The following is a 23224-nucleotide window of genomic DNA, read 5'->3' as shown; positions in this document are numbered from 1 at the left end:
GCTAACTTAGAGCAATAATTCCCACAATTCTGTGGGACTCTTTTCCACTCTAGACCTTTTTGGATGCAAGACTGCACTGTGCTTTCCAATTTTAGTTCTGAAAAAAAAAGTGCTACAGGTGTTGGAAGCTTGGTGAACACATTGCCTTAACAGTCTTTCCAAATATGACCAGGAAGAAGCAAAAGGAGACTGACAGTATCCCAGTTTGCATAATGCTAAGCCAAAGTATGGTTTAATGTGGACAAGCAAATGTGCAGACTGCTGGAGAAAAGATTTTAGCTGTTTTGCTCTTGCTCTGGTCCTGTTGCTGTGAGCTAAGCCAGTGTTTGGCCTGTTATGTTCAAACCTGGGCACATGGTTTATCTCCCTCCAGACAAACCATAGGCTGCAACCAAAGTTTGTTCTGTAGCTTACTATTCATTGTTTGTCGGGAGGGGGATAAACCACAAGCCTGTGTTCAGATGTCATAGCAGAATGACAGCAGCAGGCCCAGAAGAGCAAAGCAGTTGCAATCTTCTCTCTGGAAACCTGCTCATTCATGCTGAGCAATGGTTTTGCTTAGAGTTATGTGCAAACTGGGCCACAGCTCACTTTCACAGGAGAGAAACAAGGCAGATCAAGAGAAAGATGGAAACATATTGACAAACACAGCATGTGGAAGGGACCCTATTGAAGAAAAAATGTTTATGAAAAATTCAGAGATGCTATAGTCCTCCTCAGTTCTGACGCAAAGCATGGGAGGTGCAGCTTTTTTTATTCCCACTGATTGGGTGGTAGAAGCAAGGGATTAGGGTCCAGCTTAATGAAGACAACCTGTGGGGTCAAATGTCTCTGTAACTTCAAAATTCTGCTTTATACATTTTGAAAATAAATGCCCACAACAATTTTCTTACTGCAGAATGCAAGTTCTCCCTCCACGTACATTGTCTACGGCTGCAATTTGAACTTGGCTTAGTAACAAACGATTTCTTTGAAAAGGATTAATACAGAAGTGTTGCTTATCAGGGACTTTCAACAAATATATACATTTTATGGTCTGTTTTTGTCCTTGTAATGAACAAGCTTGAGACCATAGACTTTGGAATTATAATTTCTGTACTTGAATTTTAGAACTAGATCCATTTCCTAACATTACTCTAGGGATTCAACTTGTAAAACAAGAAGTTGCATGTTGGTCTGTGCAGATACAACCAGGTGGAGCAAGTCATTTTTGTGCTCACCACACAGACAAGTGTAAGAGCCCAATGCAGGTGCACCCCTAGCTTCCTATTACTTCCTGCATTCGAGAACTGAGAGTTGTAGAAGCTTGCATTTAGATGTCGGCACAGGTTAATGGGTAGTATTCAACTAAATAGTTGAATTACTACTAGCACAACACAAGGATTACTACTAGCACAACAGGACTCTCTCTCTCTCTCTCTCCCCCTCCCCCCCCAATCTGTTCTGGAGGGTTGGGAAAAAACCCAGAATAGATTTAGGGAGCCCGCAGGGAGAGGAGAGGGGGAGAATGTTCCATTGTGCAAGGAATGCGTAAGGAATTGCTGACACAACATTTGCCTTAGCACTTCGTTGAATACAACTCTCTGCTTCCAGTTGAGAGATTAACATGCATTTGGAGAATTAGTTTTCAAAAGTCCTCCCCATGAAGAACCCTTTCCATATTCATTTTTCTCCCATTGAGCCTGTATGTTTTAAAGCAGGAATGGGGAACTTAAGGCCCTCTGGATGATGGACTCCACCTTCCATCAGGCCAACCAGGGATTATGGGAGTTGTAGTCTAGCAACATATGGTTGCTCAGTCCTTCCTTTTAAAGAGAATTCTATGGCACTGTCTAGGACACATTCTCAGTCCACACAGGGTACCAGCTTGGTCTGCCTAGCCTTGCTTCTGTAACATGCTAACTGAGAGTGATCATTAAAATGTCTCAAACAGGAAAACATTGGTAGTGGTGGGCAAGCTGTCCTTTAGAAAAGGTTGTGTGTATTATACGTGATCTTACTGAGAAACTTCTGACAACCTTCTGTGTAACTACAGTTTCTAAGAAGTGTGAAAACCACTGATCCGGAAGACCCTACTATATGGTGCAGATAGATCTTTTTTCAAGAGTAATAGAGATACTTGTTCCTCTCAGAGAGAGGCATTAGACTTCACAGGTCACTGCTTCTATGGCGAAAGAGCTCTGAAACTATCTAGGAAACATACTGAATTAAATGGCTGAATTAAAATTCATCAAGTTTTCCTGTGGCCTTGAACACTGTTCTAGTAACTTAAGTTCCAATCTCACAAGGGCATCTTGAGGTGATACAATACATTATTTTTGTCTCTTAAGGCACTCTGTCATTCTGAGCTCTGTGAGCAGTCCCTAGGCTTTGACTCTATTATTTTTAAACACACACACCCCTTACCACCTGTCATTCGAATTCACTTTCCAGATCCGTACTTCATATTTATTTTTTGCTTCAATGTTCTCTTCAGTCTTAATTTTCTTTCTTCCTCTTGTGTAGTCAGTAGTGAACCTGATCAGTGAACTGCAAGAACAAATGTGTAGACTGCAGCTGGAGATTAATAATAAAATCCAGGAAAGAAAGGCCCACAGTAGGAAGCCAAATATGGCAGCAGTCGGTCCTCAAGATAGCATTGAATCGGTGACAGAGATCCCTACATGGAAGAATTGCTCTCAGTGTGATGTATGAGAAGTAAATGTTGGCCTGAGTTTGTACATTGTCCCATTTCAAAGACCAAATTAAACAACTACTAACTGGAGTTTGCTGTGATCAATTGGCATTAATTTGCATAGCTTTTACTAGACAGAACAGTTTTGCTTATATTGGCCCAGCATGCTTTCATCAGGATAAAATAAACATATGCCTTATCTCACAGTTGTAAATCAATTTTGTCTCCTGCTTCTTACTCTTGGAAGGATTTTGTCCATGTAAAATTTGAATGGCTGCCTAAGTTTTGCTGTGGCTAATTTGTCTAACCTTGTTTTGTATCTATTATGGGACTGCTTTGGTGAGACTCTGCATTGCTAAATGCAGATAGGCAAGTTGGTTGTGAGCTAAATTGTTAATCTCCATTGTCCTTGGTATCTAGTATATGGCATGTGTAGAGGGTTTGTTAATGCCTGAAAAAATTGATATGCTTTCAGTATACCAAAAAAAGCAGAACAATAATATAACCTGTAGGAATGTGCCCAGAGAACTCTTAGGGATATTCTAGGTCCCATCACTAACTTCTGAGTTTTCATTTAGAGAGGCTAGCACTCATGAAATATAAGGGGAAAGCCTGCAGGAGGTATTCTCCCTAACTGCTCGATACAGTAAACCTGCTTCTACTCCAGTGCAGAAAAGCACTGAATGATTGAGACACTTGGCAAGTAATAGTGTTTATTTTAATTGGACTAAATTGTTTAACATACTTCATAGACTACTTGGGTACTATTCATCAACCATATCCCAATAGTGCAAGAATTTCTGCTTGAGCAATGGAACTTTCTGTCCTCTCCTCCCCCTGTGCGCGTATCCCACATCCTCCCCAAATCTGTTCCAGAGGGTTGGGGGAATCCTTAGAACATTTTTAAGGGATACAGGGGGAGGAGAGGGAGAGAATGTTTCATTGCACAAGAAGAAATCCTTGCGCCGATGGAGCAAGAGCGCTATGTTAAATTCCACTGCTTGTATTTATGGTTTTTTTTGTTTTGTATTAAATCAATATATATATAAAAAACCCACTTACCCTTAGGGTCATGAATGCTTTTGGCTGCTGGCCTCCATTTAAGAAAATGAGCTTTAGAATATTTTAAAATCATAGGCATATTATTTTTGTTCATTGTGGGTCTTCTGAGGATCAAATGAAAGCATGGGGAACCACAGTGAAAGCTTCATCATGTATTTCTTTGTTTAAACCCCATAAATTTTAATTGCTTATCCTGTGAAACAAGCACTTTCTTGTAGAGGCTTTCTGGAATTTATAGAACAAACCTTCACTGTGTTTGATCAGAAACCACTTCACATGTCAGGCTGAAAGCTACTTTGGTTAAGCTGATGAAGTTGAACAGAAGAGGAATGACATTGGTATGCCTAACATAAGCTCATTTTAAGACATATTACTAGCTCAGTTTGTTCAAGTTGCAGTATTCTGAATTTTGTAGAATCACATTTTGGAGATAATGCATTTAATCAGTTCATGTTTGTTTTTATTTATTTTTTTATTGCTGTCACTTTCTATCCTGTAGCTAGCTTTCCATTACATGCATTACAGACGTTGGTTGCCCAACATTGACAGAAAAACTAGTCTGGAAGAGAGAGACCCAAAAGGTTTCATCTTCAATCACAAATAAACACAAAATAACATGATGTGATTGTGGTTCTTGAGAAATGAGGTTGTTAAGACAATAGTCCTGATCTGACCAGGCAGTTTTTAAAAAGGGAAATCTCATTTCCGAGCTGCGTTGAACTCCTGTTCAGTAGCAGAAGATTATAAAGACCAGGTGCATAGTCCATCCATTTAACTAGCAGAATCAGCTGCTGTAGGGAATTTTGTTGAACTCCAGTGTCAGTACTACTCAATACTTGGATCTTGTGTACCAGATTTAAAGCAGTTCCTCAGATAATATGAAACTTCTTCAGTAGTGTCTCAAAGAATGAGCACTGAAATAATCAGATTTAAAAAAAAGAAACAAGAAGCTTTCAAGCCTATGTGTAACATAGACAAATCTGATTGGCTGTGTGGTTCTTTGACATCATTGTGCCAGCTACATGTTCTGTGATTAATACTGTTGAAGACTGCCTTCAAACCATGTTTTGCAAAACCATTTCAAACCATGACTTCAAATCTATCTGATTTGTCCAGCAAAGAAAAGAATAGATGTGGGGGGAAGGAGAGAGAGAGAATGGTATATACAACCCACAGCATGTTTCCAAGTCTGTCATTAGCAGGACATCTGAACTTAGCTAATATTGTACCATATTCCTTAGATTATTTTCTTTTTTGGAAGGTCAGCATTTTCCTTCCTTTTAAAGTACCTAGAATACTATTTCCTACATTTTATTCAAGATCTTTTCTTGTTCTTTTCTTGTCCAATATTTAGGCCAATAAGAGAAAATTCATTTTAACAGGCTACCAAATCAAGACAGCTCTCTACCAGCAGTCAGGCCTGGGAGAATTTTATTTTATGTTCACTAGACTATTTATTTAGCATATTTGTATGCCACTTGTCATCATCAGGTGACCTCAAAACAGCTTCCATAGCAAGAACAAAGCAATATAATAAAAACAATTTAACAAGAACTTAATAACAATAAAAAACTACAACAATATCAATAAATAACACCATAAAATATCGCAAAACAGGCTGAAATCTCAAATCAATCTAGTCTGCAAAATCTAGATACTTAGTTTATGTGTTGAGTTTCATGAGTAAATATATGTCATCTCCCCCCCCCCCTTTTGCAGAATTTACTGCAGGAACTGAAACACCTAAAAATTAAGGTTGAAGAGCTGGAAAATGAAAGAACCCAGTATGAATGGAAACTAAAAGCAACCAAGGTAAGCAGCACAGCACCATTTCACATATCATGCAGAGACGATTCAAGTTTGCTACAAAGTGTACACTCAAAAAGAAACCAGCATCCATTATTTCAAACTGTAATGTGTGAAATGGTCCTAGACAAGTTTACTCACCTTCCAAGGGGATGTAATATGCACTTACATCCTTCATTATGCTGTGTTTCTGGGTTGGCTGCCAATAAGAATTGTGGGTGTCAGTATATACTTGAATCCCACCCACAATTATACAGCAACAAGAGTGGCTCTATACTATAGCCAGCATGGATTTTTCACATTCCGCAATATTAAATTGAAAATACCCCCATGCCATTCTGATGCTTCCCATAAGCTCATTTCAAAACAAAACCTTACAAAACTTATAGTCCTGAACTCAGAAACGCTTGCTTAACAACCCATTTTCATGGAGATACACAAAACAGTCGGAGAGAATCGAGAGTTCTAAGTGTAAAAAGAGAGACAGAAACCAGACCCCTTGTGGACTTTTTTCTGTCAAGAGTTCTCATAATTTGTTGAAATTAATTAAAAACCAGCCGTGTTCACAGAGTACCTGTAATCCTATTACTGACCTTGCCCCATACTCTGACCTTCATCTTCTGCAGTTTAAAAGTTTAAAATCTTGCTGATTTTAATTAATTTAAGAAATTTAGCATTGAAGTTAATGATAAGGCCAGGCATGCTCAGTAAGAACCAACTGTCAGTATTCTAAAAGCCAGACTCACAGCTTCTTGGCTTGCCTAATCAGGGGGCCACACCCACACCTGACATTTATTCCACTTTAGACAGTCATGACTTCCCCCAAAGAATCGTGGGTAGTGTAGTTTGTGAAGGGTGCTGAGAGGAGACTGCTATTCCCCTGACAGAGCTCCAGTGGCCAGAGTGGTTTAACAGTCAACCGCTCTAATTGAAGCTCTGTGAGGGGAACAGGGCATCTCCTAGCAACTCTCAGCACCCTTCATTAACTACACTGTGGGGCAGGTAAAAACCTGGCTAGGACAAAAAGAAGTGTGCAGGCATCACTGTTCACCCTATGCAAGTTAGCACTTTGAAAGGTGTTTTGCAAGGCCTGACAATTGGCTGATCCTGAGAAGCCCCTTGAAAAACAATATCTTACAGAGCTCTCCATCCACCTGTCAGACTTGGTCTGTGAAGGGTGTGGTAGATGACTATCTGGCCCACTGGCCAGATCCAGTTTCAGAGCATGAAATCATGCTGTGCAAAGGTGATGCATAGGATCATATGAAGTTGCCTTATTCTGACCCAGACCATTGGTCCATCTACCTTGGTATTTTCTACACTGATTGGCAATAGCTCTCCAGGAGTCAGGACTTCCCCAGGTCTTCCTGAAGATGCCAAGGATTGAGCCTGGGACCTTCTACATGCAAAGCCTGCGCTGCACTATGAGTTACAGTGTTTCTTTGTCAAGCAGCAGTGAACAAGGTGGTTCACTGTTGTTTCCCACTTGCCAGCAATTGGAATAGTGATTTCTCTTCCTGATTCTCTAGCAAAATAGGGCATCTTAGGGCCAAACTATACAGAACCGTAAATGGATATCCAAACTTCTTTTCTTTCTCAATAAAATACATAGTGCTCTGTGCTAGATGGGGGAGTATTTCACACTGCTCTATTCCCTGTTCTTTTTCCCTAATCTAAATCCCCTCTCTGATACTCTTATTATTTATTAGACTTTAGCCCCACAGGAAGCAAAATACAGTGATAGATGCTGTACTTATATCCCTCCCTGGCACATTTAATTGGAGATCCAGGAAACGGTTTGGAAGGAAATCCCCTCCCCCAGCCCTGCTGCTTTGATGAAACTTGAACCCCTCAGCCAGTTTTTAATTGGGGGTGGCAGGAGAGAGAGGTAAAAGTCGGGAGAGCATAATGCTGATATGCAAATCTATGGTGAGACCACATTTGGAATATTGTGTACAGTTCTGGTCGCTCCACCTCAAAGATGATATTGTAGATGTGAAAAGTTCAGGAAAGAGCAACCAAAACAATCCAGGGGATGGAAAGACTCCCCTATGAAGAAAGGTTGTAATTTGAGGAAAGGTTGCCGCCCTGGGCCCCTGCTGGGAAGAAGGGCGGGATATAAATCAAATAATAAATAAATAAATATTTGGGGCCTTTTAATTTAGAGAAAAGGCAAGCAAGAGATGACATGATAGAAGTGTATAAAATTATGCATTGCATGGAGAAAGTGGATAGAGAAAAGTTTTTCTCCATCATAACACTAGAACTCATGGACATCCAGTGAAGTTGAATGTTGGAAGATTCAGGACAGATGAAAGAAAGTGCTTGTTCATGCAGCGCATAATTGAACTATGGAACTCGCTCCCCCAAGAGGCAGTGATGGCCACCAACATGGATGGCTTTAAAAGAGGATTACACAAATATATGGAGGATAAGGCTATCAGTGGCTACTAGCCATGATGGCTATGCTGTTCCTCTGTGGTTGGAGGCAGTATGCTTCGGAATACCAGTTGCTGGAAACCACAGGAGGGGAGAGTGCTCTTCCACTTAAGTCCTGCTTGTGGGCTTCCCATAGGCATCTGTTTGGCCACTGGCCTGATCCAGGAAGCTCTTCTTATGTTATTATGTGATCTCCTATGTCGTATAGTATCTAACACTTCACCAGCTCAGAGGTTTCAAACTGCAACCTACTTTATTTTATTTATTTATTTATTAGATTTATTAGTCACCCATCTGGCTGGTTGTCCAGCCACTCTGGGAGACGTACAGAATAAAAACATACAGATACATTAAAACATTAAAATCTCATTTCTCTTCATTATCACATGAAATGAGAATATGTTCTGTCAGCGTGGTCACTTTTATCCCTGACAAGTATGCCCTGCTTGCATCTTGTAAAACAGATGGCATTATCCCCACACCGTCACTTCCTCTACATTCACTAGCTAATTTTTTAGCTAGTGTAGCACTGTAGGGGGCACTTCTGCAAGAAATATATTAAGTTTAATGCTTACCTCTGCTAATGGAAAGAGACACTTGTATTTCTAGTTTAACGTAGTGTAAAAAGAAATGCATTATGCAGAGTCCTTGTTTTTCTATTGCACATTAGAGAAAATAATCTATAGAGATTCTTTGTGATTTAATTTTTTGGTAAGAGATGGAGTTGAGAAGAAAGCTAATGTTAAAATCTGTTATTTCAGGCTGAAATAGCACAGCTTCAGGAACAATTAGCTCTAAAAGATTCAGAGATTGAACGATTACAGAGTCAAATCTCGAGGACATCAGCAAATAATGAAATTGCAGAAAGAGGTAACTATGTGGGAATAGCAGAGTTGCTATCAAAATGTTTGGTCTTTATTTCTGTTACAGTCCTGCTCATTCTGCCTTTGAGAATGAGATGTGGGTTCATACATTTAAAAAGAAAAAAGATTTGCTGGGAAGTTCTGTGCCACAGAAATTGGTCTGTGCTCTTTTGTAATCCTGTATTTTTGGACTATTTTTTCTCAGTTATCCAAAAAGTGATTTCTAACTATTTTCATGCAAGGTTCTTTTAAACCATTCCTTAATTGACACAACAGTTTTATCTTTCTATCTTGATTATTATCTGTCAATTATATAGCACATTTATAAGCATGCCAATTGTTTACAATAATGACTTTAAATCTTCACAACAATCCTATGAGGTAGTCTCTCATTCCTGTTTTACTGAAGGAGAGCCAAGATTTTAGCCCAGGACTCCCAGGACCAAGAACATTTAAAATGCCAGCTATATGGAATCTCCTTTTTCTTTTTTGTACAGAATTAATCTTGCTTTTCTTTCTGTTTTCCTACTGTTCCTATATTCCTTGCTATTCTTTAATGTCAGGACTTCATGGGACTACAGAGTATTCTTTTCAGTAAATGCAATACATTTGTGATTAATATGAGTAACAAGTAATGCTGGTCAAACACCAATAGCCATTTGCAATGGGTAGCATTTATTAAGGCTATCTCTTACTGACCAAAGTGATGAATATGCTTCATACATCCAGTTCAGTAATCTTTTAGCCTACTATTTCAAGTGTGAATGGCTGGATCTTTGTTCTCGTACTTGCATAGGTAGTAAAAATCAAACTATTTGTTGCTTTTAAAAAGGTAAATAACTATTTTTAGATAGGATCTGGTCCAAGATCTTGACACACCTCAGAAATTACGTTATTTGCATATATAGCCTTAAGCTTTGATATTGGTTTCAGTTTTTTGTAGTGTCTGTGCATGTTTGGTATAATAAGATTTGCATGTGTTACTCAAAGATACTATTTCTCTAACAGTAACTGGGAATGTTAGCAAACTTGTTTCCTGCTGAAGTCCACTGTACTGTTTGGCATTGGTTCCAAAAGGAGGAAGGCTCAAATATTTGAAGTGCCTTGGGTTGCAATCTTCAATTCATTTACTAGTGAGACCCACTGAACTCAGTAGGGCTCACGTGAGTAAACGTAGATTGGATAATGTTTATTGTTAATGAGCCAAATACTGAGTTTGTAGTGTTGTCTTAACATCTTTCTTGTCAACTTTAGACTGATAGAGATCATAGTAATGTCAAGGCGTCTCTCAGCTTTGGATATATATATGATGAAATTGCATACAGTCTTTAATCTGTGTTTTTTTCTGCATACCTTATTTGACTTTCTCCATTTCCCACCTTAGAGGAAGTATATAAGCGAAGGCTAAAAGAAAAACGTAAGCCCTAAGATTTCGCTTTATTATTTTTCACACACAAATTATAGCTAAAGTGCACTTCTGCAGCAATAATAATTCAGTGTTGGCTCTGTTGTTGGCTGCCGAATCATAACACACAGGACAAATGTCTCACCTTACAGCAAACAGACAGCTATTAGAATACTTTTATTAAAGTCGGATTTATTGTCCCAGACAAAATCTCTAAGATTGCATAAAATGAACAAAAATGGGCATTAAAGAGGTTCTGTCAAGGTTGGTAGACTCCAGAGTAGTCCTTGTGTTATATAAAATCACAAGTAAAAGATGCATTGCTTGTAGGCAAGTTTTACTCCTTTCCCCCTTTTTCATGGTTTTGAAAAAGGGATTTACTTCAGAACATTTAAAAATATTTCCATTTTAATTATGGAGCGAGACCTCCCCCCCCCCATTCTTTTTGAAGTCTTCTTAAAAGTAAGAAAACCTTGGCAATGGCTCTTTTAAAAGTCTAACAGTGGGTGATGAAAATGAAATCCCAAATGTGTTTTTTCCTCCTTTAAATCTGTCTGGTTGCTTGTTCGTTGCTTGCTGTTAACTGTGACTTTAAAAAAAAATGGCTGTGTGTCCATGCCACATCTATATCAAAATACCAGTGTCTGTTAAATAAAATACATAATCCACTAATTGTGGCACTTCCATAACTAGATTTCCAGTACCGCTTTGATAAACTAATTAGAACTGGTAATCCAAATTTTGCATTACCCTCTCGTCCACACTAAATAGTGATATTCCCTCCTCCTCCCTGAACTAATACTTTTCCAACACTATTTTTCTTCATTATTTTCTTGTGTGTCACATTGCTGTCTTTGCAAATTATTGCTTTTGGAAAATCATTTTTCATTTTAAAGATGCCTAAGATTTGGGACAGTTTTATTTAAAATACCTAGGATTTGTATTGCTTGGACAACTACTGTAGTCAAATCAGCCCCTATGTACTCCATCAGCTGTGTCTTCATCCCAAACCCAAGACTGTTAGATATATTAGCTTTCGAGTTACTTCCATGTCTGTAGTGAAGAATGAGTACACACGTATGAAACTTTAACTGTTTCCCAGTTGTCTTTCTGTTTGAAGGGTACAACTTATTCACAAGGTGTGTGTTCTTAATGGGTTTATGTACACTGTCAAAAACCACCTGATAGTAGCTCCAGTAAGAAGGCATGAGAGTTGCTAACTAATACGTTTTAGTTATTGCATAATTGTGATAGAGTATAAGGTGACCAGACCAGATTTGGTCGTAGTTAAAAACAAACAAACTACAACACATGCATGCACACAAATAACTGTTTGGTAAATTGTTTTAGCAAAGACTAGAAAAAGTTTTTGCATTATTTGCAGAGATGGGGGACCTCAGGCCCTGGGGCCATATGTGACCTTCCAGACCCTCAATGTTGGGCTAAATAAGTCACTGTGTCTTCCTCCCCCCCCCATATGTTAAAACAGACATAGGTGCATGTCAGTAGCAACTTTAAGGAGAAATGAGTTATACCAACACATATTTTTGAAAGCATCTGCTTTTCAGTTGATGCCTTATGCAATTTACTATTTTTTGAAAGGTTTGAAGGGAGTCCATTGTTTTATTTTCCATAGGAAGTGGGCCATCACTGTGGGAAACAGTTCCACCTATCGTGCGAAGGCAAGAATGTTTTTTGAAGTCAAGACTAGGGACGTCATGCCCCTCCCACTCTCCAGTTCATTCTTGCCTTCGTACGAACAAGATTGGAATTTTCATAGCATTTAGCTAAGTCTCGTATTTGTCTTTAAATCCTTTCTCTTTTTCTGTTTGTGTTTAGCCTCTGAGGGTTCCCTCAGGGACCGCGGCTGCGGCTTCCTCACCCTTCCCTCAGAGCTATTCAATCTATTTTATTTACTTGTCTGGGGGCTCCCTCTGAGACCGCGGCTGCGGCTCTCTTTGTTTTGGCAGTTTCTAGCCCCCCCCCCGCTCAGTTGTCTCTTTAGCCAGGGGGCTCCCTCAAGGACCGCAGCTGCGGTTCTTCCCTTTTTGATTGCTTCTGATCGCTGCTGATCGCTGTTAACCTCTCCCCCCCCTGATCGGTTGCCGCGGCTGTGGCTTATCCGATCTCAGCGGGAGCTTGCAGCTGCGGCTCCCGCCGTTAACCCTCTGCCTCAGATCGCCCTCGCAACGGGGCTTAAATCCCACTGAGGGCTTTACAGACCGCGACGGCGGCTCTCTCTGCGGTGGCTGCCGTTTTTTCCCCTACCTGTTTTCTCCGGGGATTTTTTGGAGCCGCTACTGCGGTTTTTGGCGAGATCGTGCTGGGCAGCCCTTCCTCCAGTTCGCCTCCGACGGCCGCCATTGCTTCTTCCCTCTCTGCCATTTTTTCCCGCTCCTTTTTTCCGGGCGCCATTTTTTTCTTTCAGAATTTGAATTTCCTGCCCTTTTTGTTCCCCTTATTATCGGATACCATCCCCTACAGACTATCTATCCGTACGTTTTTGTATATGTGCTGCTGACTAATTTACACACGACTGATTTACACACTTTACTGTGGCTGTAATCATAGTGGCTGAATTATATTATCAAGGCTGGAGCTCCAATCCTAGTGGGCTGGATTGTATTATCAAGGCTGGAGCTTTAATTCTAGTGGCTGGATTACATTATCAAGGCTGGAGTTTTTAATCCTAGTGGCTGGATTATATTATCAAGGCTGGAGCTTTAATCCTAGTGGCTGGATTACATTATCAAGGCTGGAGCTTTAATATCAGTGGCTGACTTGTATTAAATCTGATTTACATTACATATCCTGCCCCCTATGGGGCCGTGAACAAGCCAAAAACCCAGCCTACAGCACTAATCTGAGTGTGCCTACTCTAAACAGCCTATATTATATTAACGCTGATACCTCTGTGCATCCTGCCCCCTCTGTGGCAGTGCATTCGCCATCTGCCAGTGTATCCTACCCCCTCCGTGGTAGTACGCTGCACCAGTTCGGGTCTTTACATCCTGCCCCCTCCGTGGCAGTGTACTGCACCCAGGTTCATATAAGATGGCAGAACAGCCAGGCATGTCACCATCAACACACATGGTGCCAGATCAGCCAGACATGCCACAATCAGCCAAGCCACAACATACTAACACGTCTAAGACCAGACATGCCAAAGCACTGGCTAAGACAAAACATCTTTCCAGCCATAGTAAACCAAAGCGCCCTCGTTATGTCTCTGTGCCAACAACCACCACAGCACAGACACACATAAGTGATATTTTCCATTCTCCTGCTACGGCCTCTGACGAGGAAGAGTTTGTTGGCTTTCCCCCTCACGGTTCGCCTATCGAACCTACCTCTGGCTTACCGCCTCAGACATCTGTTCCAATAGCCCACCAGGCACATACATCTCACACATCTGGTCTGCAGCTGTCTCCTGATTTCCTCTCCCAACTCCAAGCCATGCTGGCTTATTTCACACGAATGCAGTCACTACCACAGGTTCCTGCCATACCCCCACTCAGCATGGACCAACGTGCGTTCCATGCTGCTCATCCTTCCGGCTCACCAGATCCCTTTGATGTAGCCAGAGGCAGATGTACGGACGAAGCCTCATATGCGGAGGAGTTAACTTGCACTGACCAGGTTGAAGGAGACGACTGGAGCGACTATTCAGATCATGAGGAGGATACATCGTATCGCTTGTTCAATACCTCAGATTACCAACCGCTCGCACGTAGGGTACTTCAGACCCTTGGTCTCCAGACTGCGCCTTCAACTTCGTCCGCTCCAGCTCTCAAAGGGGCCAAGGTCCTCAAATCCCCTGCACCTACTGAACACTACATCCCGGTGCCGGACCCAATTGCCAAATTAACTTCCGAAGAATGGGCCCACCCACTCAAAGCTCGACGCTTCAAGAACATGGCTGACAGACTTTACGCCCTAGCCCCAGACTTCGCCACCAAGTTAGATGTCCCTGGCATAGATGAACCGATCGCTCGCCTCGTTTCACGATCTATCTTGCCCAGGGAAGGGGAATCCCACCTAAAAGATACTACTGAGCGTCGAATAGACTTCGCTCTCCGCAAGAACCACGAGGCCACTGCCCTAGCCATGCGTGCCTCCGCCTCAGCCTCCATCTTCTCCAGAGCATCTATGATGTGGCTGGATGACCTTCTAGAGGATGACAACCCTGATCCTGTCGCCTTCAAAAGAGCACTATTGAAATTACGTAAGACAGCAGCCTTTGTGGCCGATGCCACTTTGGATGTCACCCAATTAGGGGCACGAGCCATGACGACTCAAATAGTCGCTCGTCGCACCCTCTGGCTTCGCCACTGGCAAGCTGATTCAGCGGCCAGATTGAACCTGTCCAAGGCTCCTTACTCCGGATCTCTACTCTTCGGCGAGGAAGCTCTAAAGGCAGTTCTGGTTGATCCAAAAGACGCCCACAAACCGGTTCTAGCCACAGTCAAGAACATCGACCACAGGCCCTTCAGGCGATTTCCCTCCTTTCGTTCTAACCAGCCCTTTCGAGGAACGCGGCCAGGAGGACGAGGCCGCGATTTCAGACCCTATGATTCCAACGCATTCAGGGGCTCCTGGAACCGACGCTTCCAGGGCAGAGGTCAGTACCAAGGGCGCAGGGGCAACTCATCATCCTCATATAGGGGAGGTCCTCGCCTACACAAGTAGTGTTAACGCCATCCCCATAGGTGGCAGATTACTTAATTTTGGAGATCGATGGCTGCGCCTTACTACGGTCTCCTGGATCAGGGACCTCTTCACTTATGGCTATACCATAGAGTTCTGGGCAACCCCATCAGACAGATTCCACCCGTCTCCTTGCCCAAGGGCACCAGCCAGGCACAACATCATGCAGACAGCTATACATCACCTCTTGCACATAGCGGCAATAGAGCCAGTTCCCACAACTGAGAGATCGGAAGGGGTGTACTCCCTCCTATTTGCTGTGCCAAAACGAGATTTATCTTGGAGGGCGGTATTGGATCTCAAGTTTGTCAACCGTTTTGTAACATACCGCAGGTTCAAAATGGAATCTCTCCATTCCATTACCGAGAGTCTGCATGAAGGAGACTTCCTGGCTTCTATCGACCTTAAGGAAGCGTATCTCCATGTACCCATTTGCATAGCCCACAGAAAGTTTCTTCGGTTTGCCTTTGGCCACCAACATTTTCAATATAGAGCGATGCCATTTGGCCTCTCCTCTGCTCCAAGAGTATTTTCCAAGGTGCTACTCATCCTAGTGGCTTACCTTCAGACCCAAGGGGTTCATATCTACCCATATTTGGATGATCTGCTCATACGGGCCAAGTCTGAACAGCTGGCTCATCATCATTTAATGATCACCCTCAATGTTTTGCAGACCTACGGCTGGCTTGTCAACTTCGACAAAAGCCATCTCCAACCAACCCAACGCCTACTACATCTTGGGGCAATGTTGGACACCCTGCAGGCAATGGTCTTCCTGGCTCCAGATCGCATCACTGCCATCACAAGCATCGCAAGGTCCCTGATGCAACAAACATCCGCAGACGTCATGCTTCTCGCCAGAGCGCTCGGGATGTTTATCTCCACAATCCACATTGTGCCCTGGGCTCGGGCTCACACTCGGCCCCTTCAGTGGACTCTGTTGCCTTTTCAAAAAGACATTGCCAGCTCCAACCATCGCAAAGTTCGTTTGAACCCCGCTCTGCGCCTCTCCTTCCGCTGGTGGACCAAGGTTCAACACCTCTCCAAGGGCACGTCGTTCAGAGAACCCCGCAGAACCGTCGTGACCACAGACGCCAGCCTCATAGGTTGGGGAGCCCACTGCAACTCCCAGTACGTTCAGGGGGTTTGGCCCAACGCAGAGCAATCTCGAAGCATCAACTGGCTGGAACTAAAGGCTGTCCACTTGCCTCTATGTCATTTTCAGTCTCTGTCCCCTTTGCATCATGTGCTCATTCGAACAGACAACACGTGTGTAAAATCACATTTGAACAGACAGGGGGGCACCAGGTCTCGTCCTCTGCAGGACTTAGCCTCCCTCATCTTTGTCTGGGCAGAACAACATCTACAATCCCTGAAAGCAGAGCACCTCAGAGGGATTTGGAATGTGACAGCAGACTGGCTCAGCAAACAGGTCTTCCCGGGAGAATGGAAACTTCATCCAGCCATTTTCCATCGTCTCCAGTGTCGGTTCGGCGCCCTCTCAGTCGACCTGTTTGCTTCCAGTCACAATTGCCAGCTTCCAAGGTACTTTGCCCGATACCTGGACTCAACAGCAGAAGCAGTGGATGCTCTGACAACACCCTGGCCAGACGGTCTATTGTACGCCTTTCCTCCCATACCATTGTTAGCCAAAACCTTGAGGAAGGCGCGAACCGAAAGGGCACAGCTGGTTCTGATAGCACCATTTTGGCCATGCCAACCGTGGTTCTCAGATCTTCTGGCAATGTCAATGATGGATCCTTGGACACTTCCAGTAACGCCAGACCTCCTATCCCAGGGTCCAGTACTGCACCAGGACCCTACTTGGCTCAATCTAACAGCGTGGCGTTTGAACGGAGACATTTGAGGTCAGCTGGACTGTCTGACGCTGTGATTGATATTATTTTGGCCTCGGGAAGACCATCTACCACTCGAATTTATCAACATACCTGGGTGGCCTTCTCCAAGTGGTGTCAGTCCCACCACCACGATCCATCCCAGGCCAATGTGCACCAGGTGCTCCAATTTCTCCATAGTGGCTTTATGATGGGACTTCGACCCAACACTCTACGTCGACATGCGTCTACTCTGTCATCCATTCTCTCAGTGTCCTCTCCTGGAGATCATATTTCCTCACATCCGTTCATCAAACGTTTTTTGAGAGGAGTCGCCCTACGCTCTCCGGCTGTTGTCCATCGGTTCCCCTCATGGAGTTTGCCGAAAGTCCTGCAGGCTTTGCAACGCCCTCCGTTTGAACCCATCAGGACTGTGCCCCTACGCATACTGTCCTTCAAGGTCCTGTTTCTGATTGCAATCACATCTGCCAGACGCGTTTCAGAGTTGGGCGCATTGTCTTCTGCTAGACACCTCTGCGTCTTCCATAAGGACTCTGTTGTGCTGAAGACTGACCCTTCCTTTCGTCCCAAGGTCGATTCAGTTTTTCATTGCAACCAGGACATTGTGTTGCCTTCCTTTTGCCCGGATCCTACCCATCCTCTTGAAAAGGCTTGGCATTCGTTAGATGTCCGGAGGGCTCTCAAGACCTACCTGTCTAGGACCCAAGAGATTCGACGAACGGAGTCTCTGTTTGTATCCTTTCATCCAAGGTCTATGGGGCATAAAGTATCCAATCCTACCTTATCCCGTTGGTTAAGGGCATGCATTATCTTAGCATATGAGTCCCTGAAGCTGTCAGTTCCAGCTAGTATAACGGCTCATTCTACCAGGTCAGCTGCCACCTCGGCTGCTTTTGTCACTAATGCTCCTGTTGCCGATATTTGTAGGGCCGCAGTCTGGTCTTCCCCACACTCGTTTATAAGGCATTATAAAATTGATCGTTATGCCTCTGCTGATGCTTCTTTTGGCAGACGAGTGTTGCAACAGGTTCTTAATGAGGATTAACATGTGGGTGGTCCCTCCCTATATGGGTTGCTTTGGTACATCCCACAGTGATGGCCCACTTCCTATGGAAAATGTACCATTGGTCTCACCTGAAAGGTGATTTTCATAGGAAGGGGCCATCACGACCCTCCCAGTTGGAGGATGACTAGTGATTTTATCAATGGGTTACATGTTATTGTTTCCATATTATATTTAAATGTAAGAGTGAAGTCAAGACTTTTAGTTCTGTTATGTTATGAAGTTATGTTAGAGTCATGTTGTTATGCATGTGACTATTATGTTATTTTCCTGGCGGGCCTGTTGGCTTTGTTCTTGTATTTTTAGATATCTCTTTTAGACTCGCTACGAATGAACTGGAGAGTGGGAGGGGCATGACGTCCCTAGTCTTGACTTCAAAAAACATTCTTGCCTTCGCACGATAGGTGGAACTGTTTCCCACAGTGATGGCCCCTTCCTATGAAAATCACCTTTCAGGTGAGACCAATGGTACATTTTAAATCATGAGATTTGCTTTTGCCAGTAGATAATTACTTTGGCTTTGAAACCAGCCATCTCTGCAGGTGTGGTGGTTAAGAAATGCTGTAGTGATACTTTGCTTTAAGTTTTATAGCTTTCACAAAAGCTTTTAAAAAATGACAGTTCCATTTAACGGCTGCATTTGGATAACATGCTAAGCCACAATCCATTGTTTACCACAACAGAGCAGTGAGTCATTCCCATTGTGCTCCTTCCATAGCACTTCAGTTTATGGTTTGTCGGGAGAGAAACAAACCACAAGCACTGATTGGAACACTGCAATAAGTAAAGGGTCATGGTTATTGCCCCCACTCACAATAGGGGAGGAGTGGAGCAGGAGCAATTTCATCAGCATGCACTAGAACACTCCTTGTTCATGATAAGCCATGGCTTATGGTTAGTGGCTGTTTTCGGACAACATGCTGACCAAGCACGTGATTATTTGTTTTGTTTTTAGTTGGAGGCTAAGAATAACTCGGGGGGGGTGCTAAATGAGTTTGTCTCAGCAATTGAAGGGGAGGAGAATCACTTTAGTAGTCAGGAAAATAAAATGTTGTGCCTTTTTTAATGCAGTATGTCATTCTGTTACCGCTGTGCATGCCATACTTGAGCATTAAGTAACACTGAAGACGAGTATATAGGCCTGAAGGAAGGAGAGCCTCCTTCAACCAAATCCGCTTGAATATTAAAGGTCCTCATCAGAGACCTTCCTTCAAGTGTCTCCCCTTCTGAGGCTAGATACATGGCTACCACAAAGAGGGCCTTGTCATCTGTGCTGCCATTTGAATACCTTCCCATTGATAACTCCTGATATTCTCCTCCTGCCATGCTGTTATGATTCTGCAAAAGCCTCATGCTAGGAGGCTTTTCCACCCTCCCATCTCACACACAGCTGTCCATACCTGCTTCCCCACCCCCTGAAAAGCCTCTCCTCAGCGTCAGGAGAACCACGAGAAAGACTTGGTGTGTGGTTCAAGGGCAGTGCTGCAGTGGAAGGATGGAACTGGCAAAGAAAAACAAACAAGGCAGAAGCAGCTTGCACAGGTTTCAGCTTATGCAACCTGTGCATCCAACCCATTGTTGGCTTGTAATTGTTATTGTTTTTATGATTCTTAGCCACCCTGCAAGTGTGTGAAACTGAAGGATGGCACATAAGTTTCTAAATACATTTATTTGTGGAGGTTCCTATTCAGTTCATTCTAAGAGACATCTGCTGTGATGTGGGGAAAACTCTTGCCTGATAAAAATTTGTGACACAAGAATTGCTTGCCGTGTGGAGACAGACAGCTACCACATTGAGTAATTTAAGCAGGGGCAGAGAGATTCTGTGTAGGCACTGACACTGGACAGTTTTTTCTTTTTATTGGAGAAGATTGCTGAACACACTTTTACCATTGCACCTGTGATTTAAAATTACCATATTGTACACTATATTGGCAGATACCAACGTATATGTATTTCCACCTCTCATAGAATCATAGAATAGTAGAGTTGGAAGGGGCCATCAAGTCCAATCCCCTGCTCAATGCAGGAATCCAAATCAAAGCATTCCCAACAGATGGCTGTCCAGCTGCCTCTTGAATGCCTCCAGTGTCGGAGAGCACACTACCTCTCTAGGTAATTGGTTCCATTTTCATGTGGCTCTAACATAGCCTTTCCCAACCTTTGGGTCCCCAGATGTTGCTGGACTATAGTTCCCATAATTCCTGACAGTTGGCCATGCCAGCTGGGGATGATGGGAGTTGTAGTCCATCAACATCTGGAGACCCAAAGGTTGGGAAAGGCTGCTCTAACAGTTAGGAAGTTTTTCCTGATGTCCAGTTAAAATATGACTTCCTACAACTTGAGCCCATTATTCCATGTTCTGCACTCTGGGACGATCGAGAAGAGATCCCGGCCCTCCTCTATGTGACAACCTTTCATGTACTTGAAGAGTGCTATCAAGAGTGCTATCTCTGAAACATTTCTTTCAGATCAAGAGGTCCAACGTTTGAAAGTAGGAATGGAATCATTGTTGGCTGCGAATGAAGAAAAGGTAAGAACACAGCAAAGGTCAAGTCAAATACTTGGATGCTTATGAGAACAGATCACATTCTCAACTTCCAAGTGCATTTGCCCATTATCCTTTTCATTGGAACATAGGAAGCTGTGTGACACTGACTCAGACCACAGGTCCGTCTAGCTCCATATTATCTACACCAGGGATGGGGAACCTGTGGTCTTCCAGAGGTTGTTGGACTTGAACTCCCATCAGTCCCAGCCATCATGACAAAACGTCAGGAATGATGGAAGTTGTAGTCCAACAACTTCTAAAGGATCACAGGTTCTGTGTCCCTAGCCTACACTGACCAGCAGTGACTCTCTGGGATTTCAGATAGGAGTCTCTCCTTGCCCTACCTGGAGGTGCAGTGGATTAAACCTGGGAACCTTCTGCATGTAAAGCATATGCTCTACCAGTGATTACCGTGCTGCCTCTGCTGCGCAACAGCCCTTGAGTTATAGAGCTCATCCAAAGTGCTCTCCCCCAGCTCTGCTATCATGCTTGCTGCTGTAAAGAACTCCCCTTGAGTGTTTTTAGGGGACTTCAAATAGAGACACCCCACTTAACCAGCAGGAGCAGGGCTACCTATTGATGCTGAGTGCCATTCTCTGCCCCCTTTGTCCTATTAGTTATTATGAGTTTTCTGTTATATTGATAATTGCATAAAATAATAAAAATCAAAATGACTACATAATATTAAAAGCATTTATGCTTTTTGTTTCCTTTTGTGGAATGTATTAGACAATCCTAGTGCTATTACTCTGCTTGCCACATGCCTCTGTGCAGGAGGGAAAAAAAGAATTAATGGGATAAGTGTTGGTCTTTGAGAGATTTTTATTCTTTGCCCAGCAGTGGGTAAATTACCTTTCATAATGTGCCTGCCCATTGCTGAAAGGTAACTAGATTGAACTATCAGCATCAGTGTCCTAAACTTTCCCATGACTCACATGTTTTGTCACACCTGTTTTCATGAAGGAAGTGCCACAGTGAGAATGTAATCATAGGATAGACTTGACCCCTCTCAACTTTCTGTCACTGGAAGTGGCATAAAGCAGGTGGTGTCTTATGAGTGAAGGGGGGAAATGATGGCTGACCTCCATTAACAGGATGCAAATATATAGGCTGGCTATCACTCCTGGTGCACAGAGAGGAGGGGTGTGTGGGCATGTGCACCTGTGAGCTGCCCTCCCCTAGTAAGATTGACATCAGCATGCCTTTGAGAAATTGGCAGGGATGTGTCTGTAATGTTGCATCAAGCTCTGTTTTTTATTATTCATTTCTATGGCACTGTATCTTTATGCAGCAATGACATTTAGAAAACTGATGGAGTGGAGTTTTTTGGCTTTTTTAAAAAAGGTATATTTCTCTTCTCAACCCATTGCCTGGGCCTTTCCATTTAACTGTGTCTGCACAGTAAATGTAGAGTAGTTACTTATTTTGTTGCACAGAGCCTGTAATTGGATTTAGTTCCAATTTTACAAGGTATTTTAGTTACAAGGGAAACCTGGCAGATTTTAATAGTATCGGAATGTTCAGACAGAGGAGTCAGTATATGCTGGAAATAAAGTAAGGCGCATACGACCTTTCCTAGTCCCTGAAGTCCTGGAACTTGGCTGGTGTACAATGACGCAGCCAAAAAAAGAAGCAGCAGAAGAAATGAAAGAAAAGCTTGACCTTGATAGGCTGGACATGGCTTACAGGAATTCGGCTGCCTGCTGCTAATATACTTTTATCATATTGGGCAGAGGAATTCACGTGGATGTTTATAAGTGTGCCCGGATATTTATTTTGCTGCTTGACAAAGCATGTTACAGAACCATTTTGTGGCCATAGTTGACACATCTTAAATCGGTAAAGGTTGCCCCCCTTTTTAACCTCCCTTTCACCTTAGCTACTAATTTTTCATCATATCTCTAATTGCTGCATCAAAATGGGTGTAGAAAATCATAAAGTGATCTCATCTATTATTTTATTGAGACTAGGTGCACATGTAATAGTCATAGCAGACTGTTGTAGCAGTGGTGAAATGCCAATGAATGTGCTCAATGATGGAAGGGTTGGATTTTGTTTCTCTTCTCTGTTTCTTTTTAGGACCACCGAATAGAAGAGTTAACTGTCTTGCTAAGTCAGTACCGAAGAGTGAAAGAGATCATGACAGCAGTACAAGGTATAATTGGTAGATATATGTTAGATGGAACGTCTTCCAAAACTGTAACAGCTATTTTAGCTAAGTTTTATTTTAATCCTCAAAAATGGATCATGAGGGGGAACAGAGAAAGCATCCCCCAGAAGGCAACTGCCTGGTTTGCATGGCACAGTAAGCAAAACTAGGGCTTAGTCAGACCGTGTGAATGTGCAGGCTCCAGGAGAGGAGCTTGTGGCTGCTTTGCTCCTCCCTGGTTCGTTTTACTTCTGCACTGCCGTGAGCTAAGTCAAGGTTTGGCTTTGTGTGTTGTCCAAACTGGGACTCGTGGTTAAGCTCTGTGCTTGCTAACTGTGACGCCTCCTTCCCTGGCTCTCTCTGTCAGGTTCCTACCTGCTCGTGGTTTCTGCCTGTCTCTAGGCACCACCAGGGACTCCACCAGTCTGGACCGCACTCTCTTATGGTTTACCTATCCGCTCTAGCACAGATCTCAACAGATCCCCCTGCTAGGCAACCACCAGTAACGTCCCAATACTAGTATTCCCAGAGACTCTGAATACTGGTATTGTTATTCTCTTCACCGCTGCCACCATTTGTTATAGTTCCCCCTCAGCCTTGGTCATTACCTTACCCTCCCTTCTGGTCTGTGAAACCCCAGCCAAGGATC

At 43.1% G+C, this 23224-nt stretch overlaps 2 protein-coding genes across 17 annotated transcripts in view; both read left to right on the top strand.

Annotated features, from left to right (window-relative positions):
* PPFIBP2 (PPFIA binding protein 2) overlaps positions 1–23224 on the top strand; it is a 173590-nt gene that overhangs the window by 119569 nt on the left and 30797 nt on the right. For 13 of the 16 annotated variants that reach the window (XM_061610491.1, XM_061610489.1, XM_061610487.1 and 10 more), the window contains 6 exons: positions 2506–2688; positions 5456–5548; positions 8743–8851; positions 10229–10261; positions 20347–20408; positions 22506–22581. In XM_061610491.1, coding sequence (XP_061466475.1) covers positions 2506–2688; positions 5456–5548; positions 8743–8851; positions 10229–10261; positions 20347–20408; positions 22506–22581 — 556 coding nt within the window. The remainder of the gene's footprint in view (positions 1–2505; positions 2689–5455; positions 5549–8742; positions 8852–10228; positions 10262–20346; positions 20409–22505; positions 22582–23224) is intronic. The other 3 variants (XM_061610490.1, XM_061610494.1, XM_061610497.1) reach the window with 3 other exon arrangements.
* Positions 10275–19838, top strand: LOC133377116 (uncharacterized). Its single transcript, XM_061610485.1, has 2 exons — positions 10275–14870; positions 15630–19838. Exons 1-2 carry the CDS (start codon positions 13304–13306, stop codon positions 17855–17857), a joined length of 3795 nt encoding a protein of 1264 aa, XP_061466469.1. The 5' UTR covers positions 10275–13303; the 3' UTR covers positions 17858–19838.

This window comes from Rhineura floridana, chromosome 2, assembly GCF_030035675.1.
Source record: "Rhineura floridana isolate rRhiFlo1 chromosome 2, rRhiFlo1.hap2, whole genome shotgun sequence".
NCBI lineage: Eukaryota > Metazoa > Chordata > Lepidosauria > Squamata > Rhineuridae > Rhineura > Rhineura floridana.
Note: the sequence above shows the minus strand (reverse complement) of the source record. Positions and strands in the feature narration are given on the sequence as shown.

What these genes read in the sequence shown, in the direction of transcription:
- LOC133377116 (XM_061610485.1), top strand. Translation starts at nt 13,304, where the DNA reads ATGGCAGAACAGCCAGGCATGTCACCATCAACACACATGGTGCCAGAT. An exon ending in CCGACGCTTCCAGGGCAGAG is followed by an intron (nt 14,871 to 15,629) that starts GTCAGTACCAAG and finishes AATGTTTTGCAG; the next exon opens with ACCTACGGCTGGCTTGTCAA.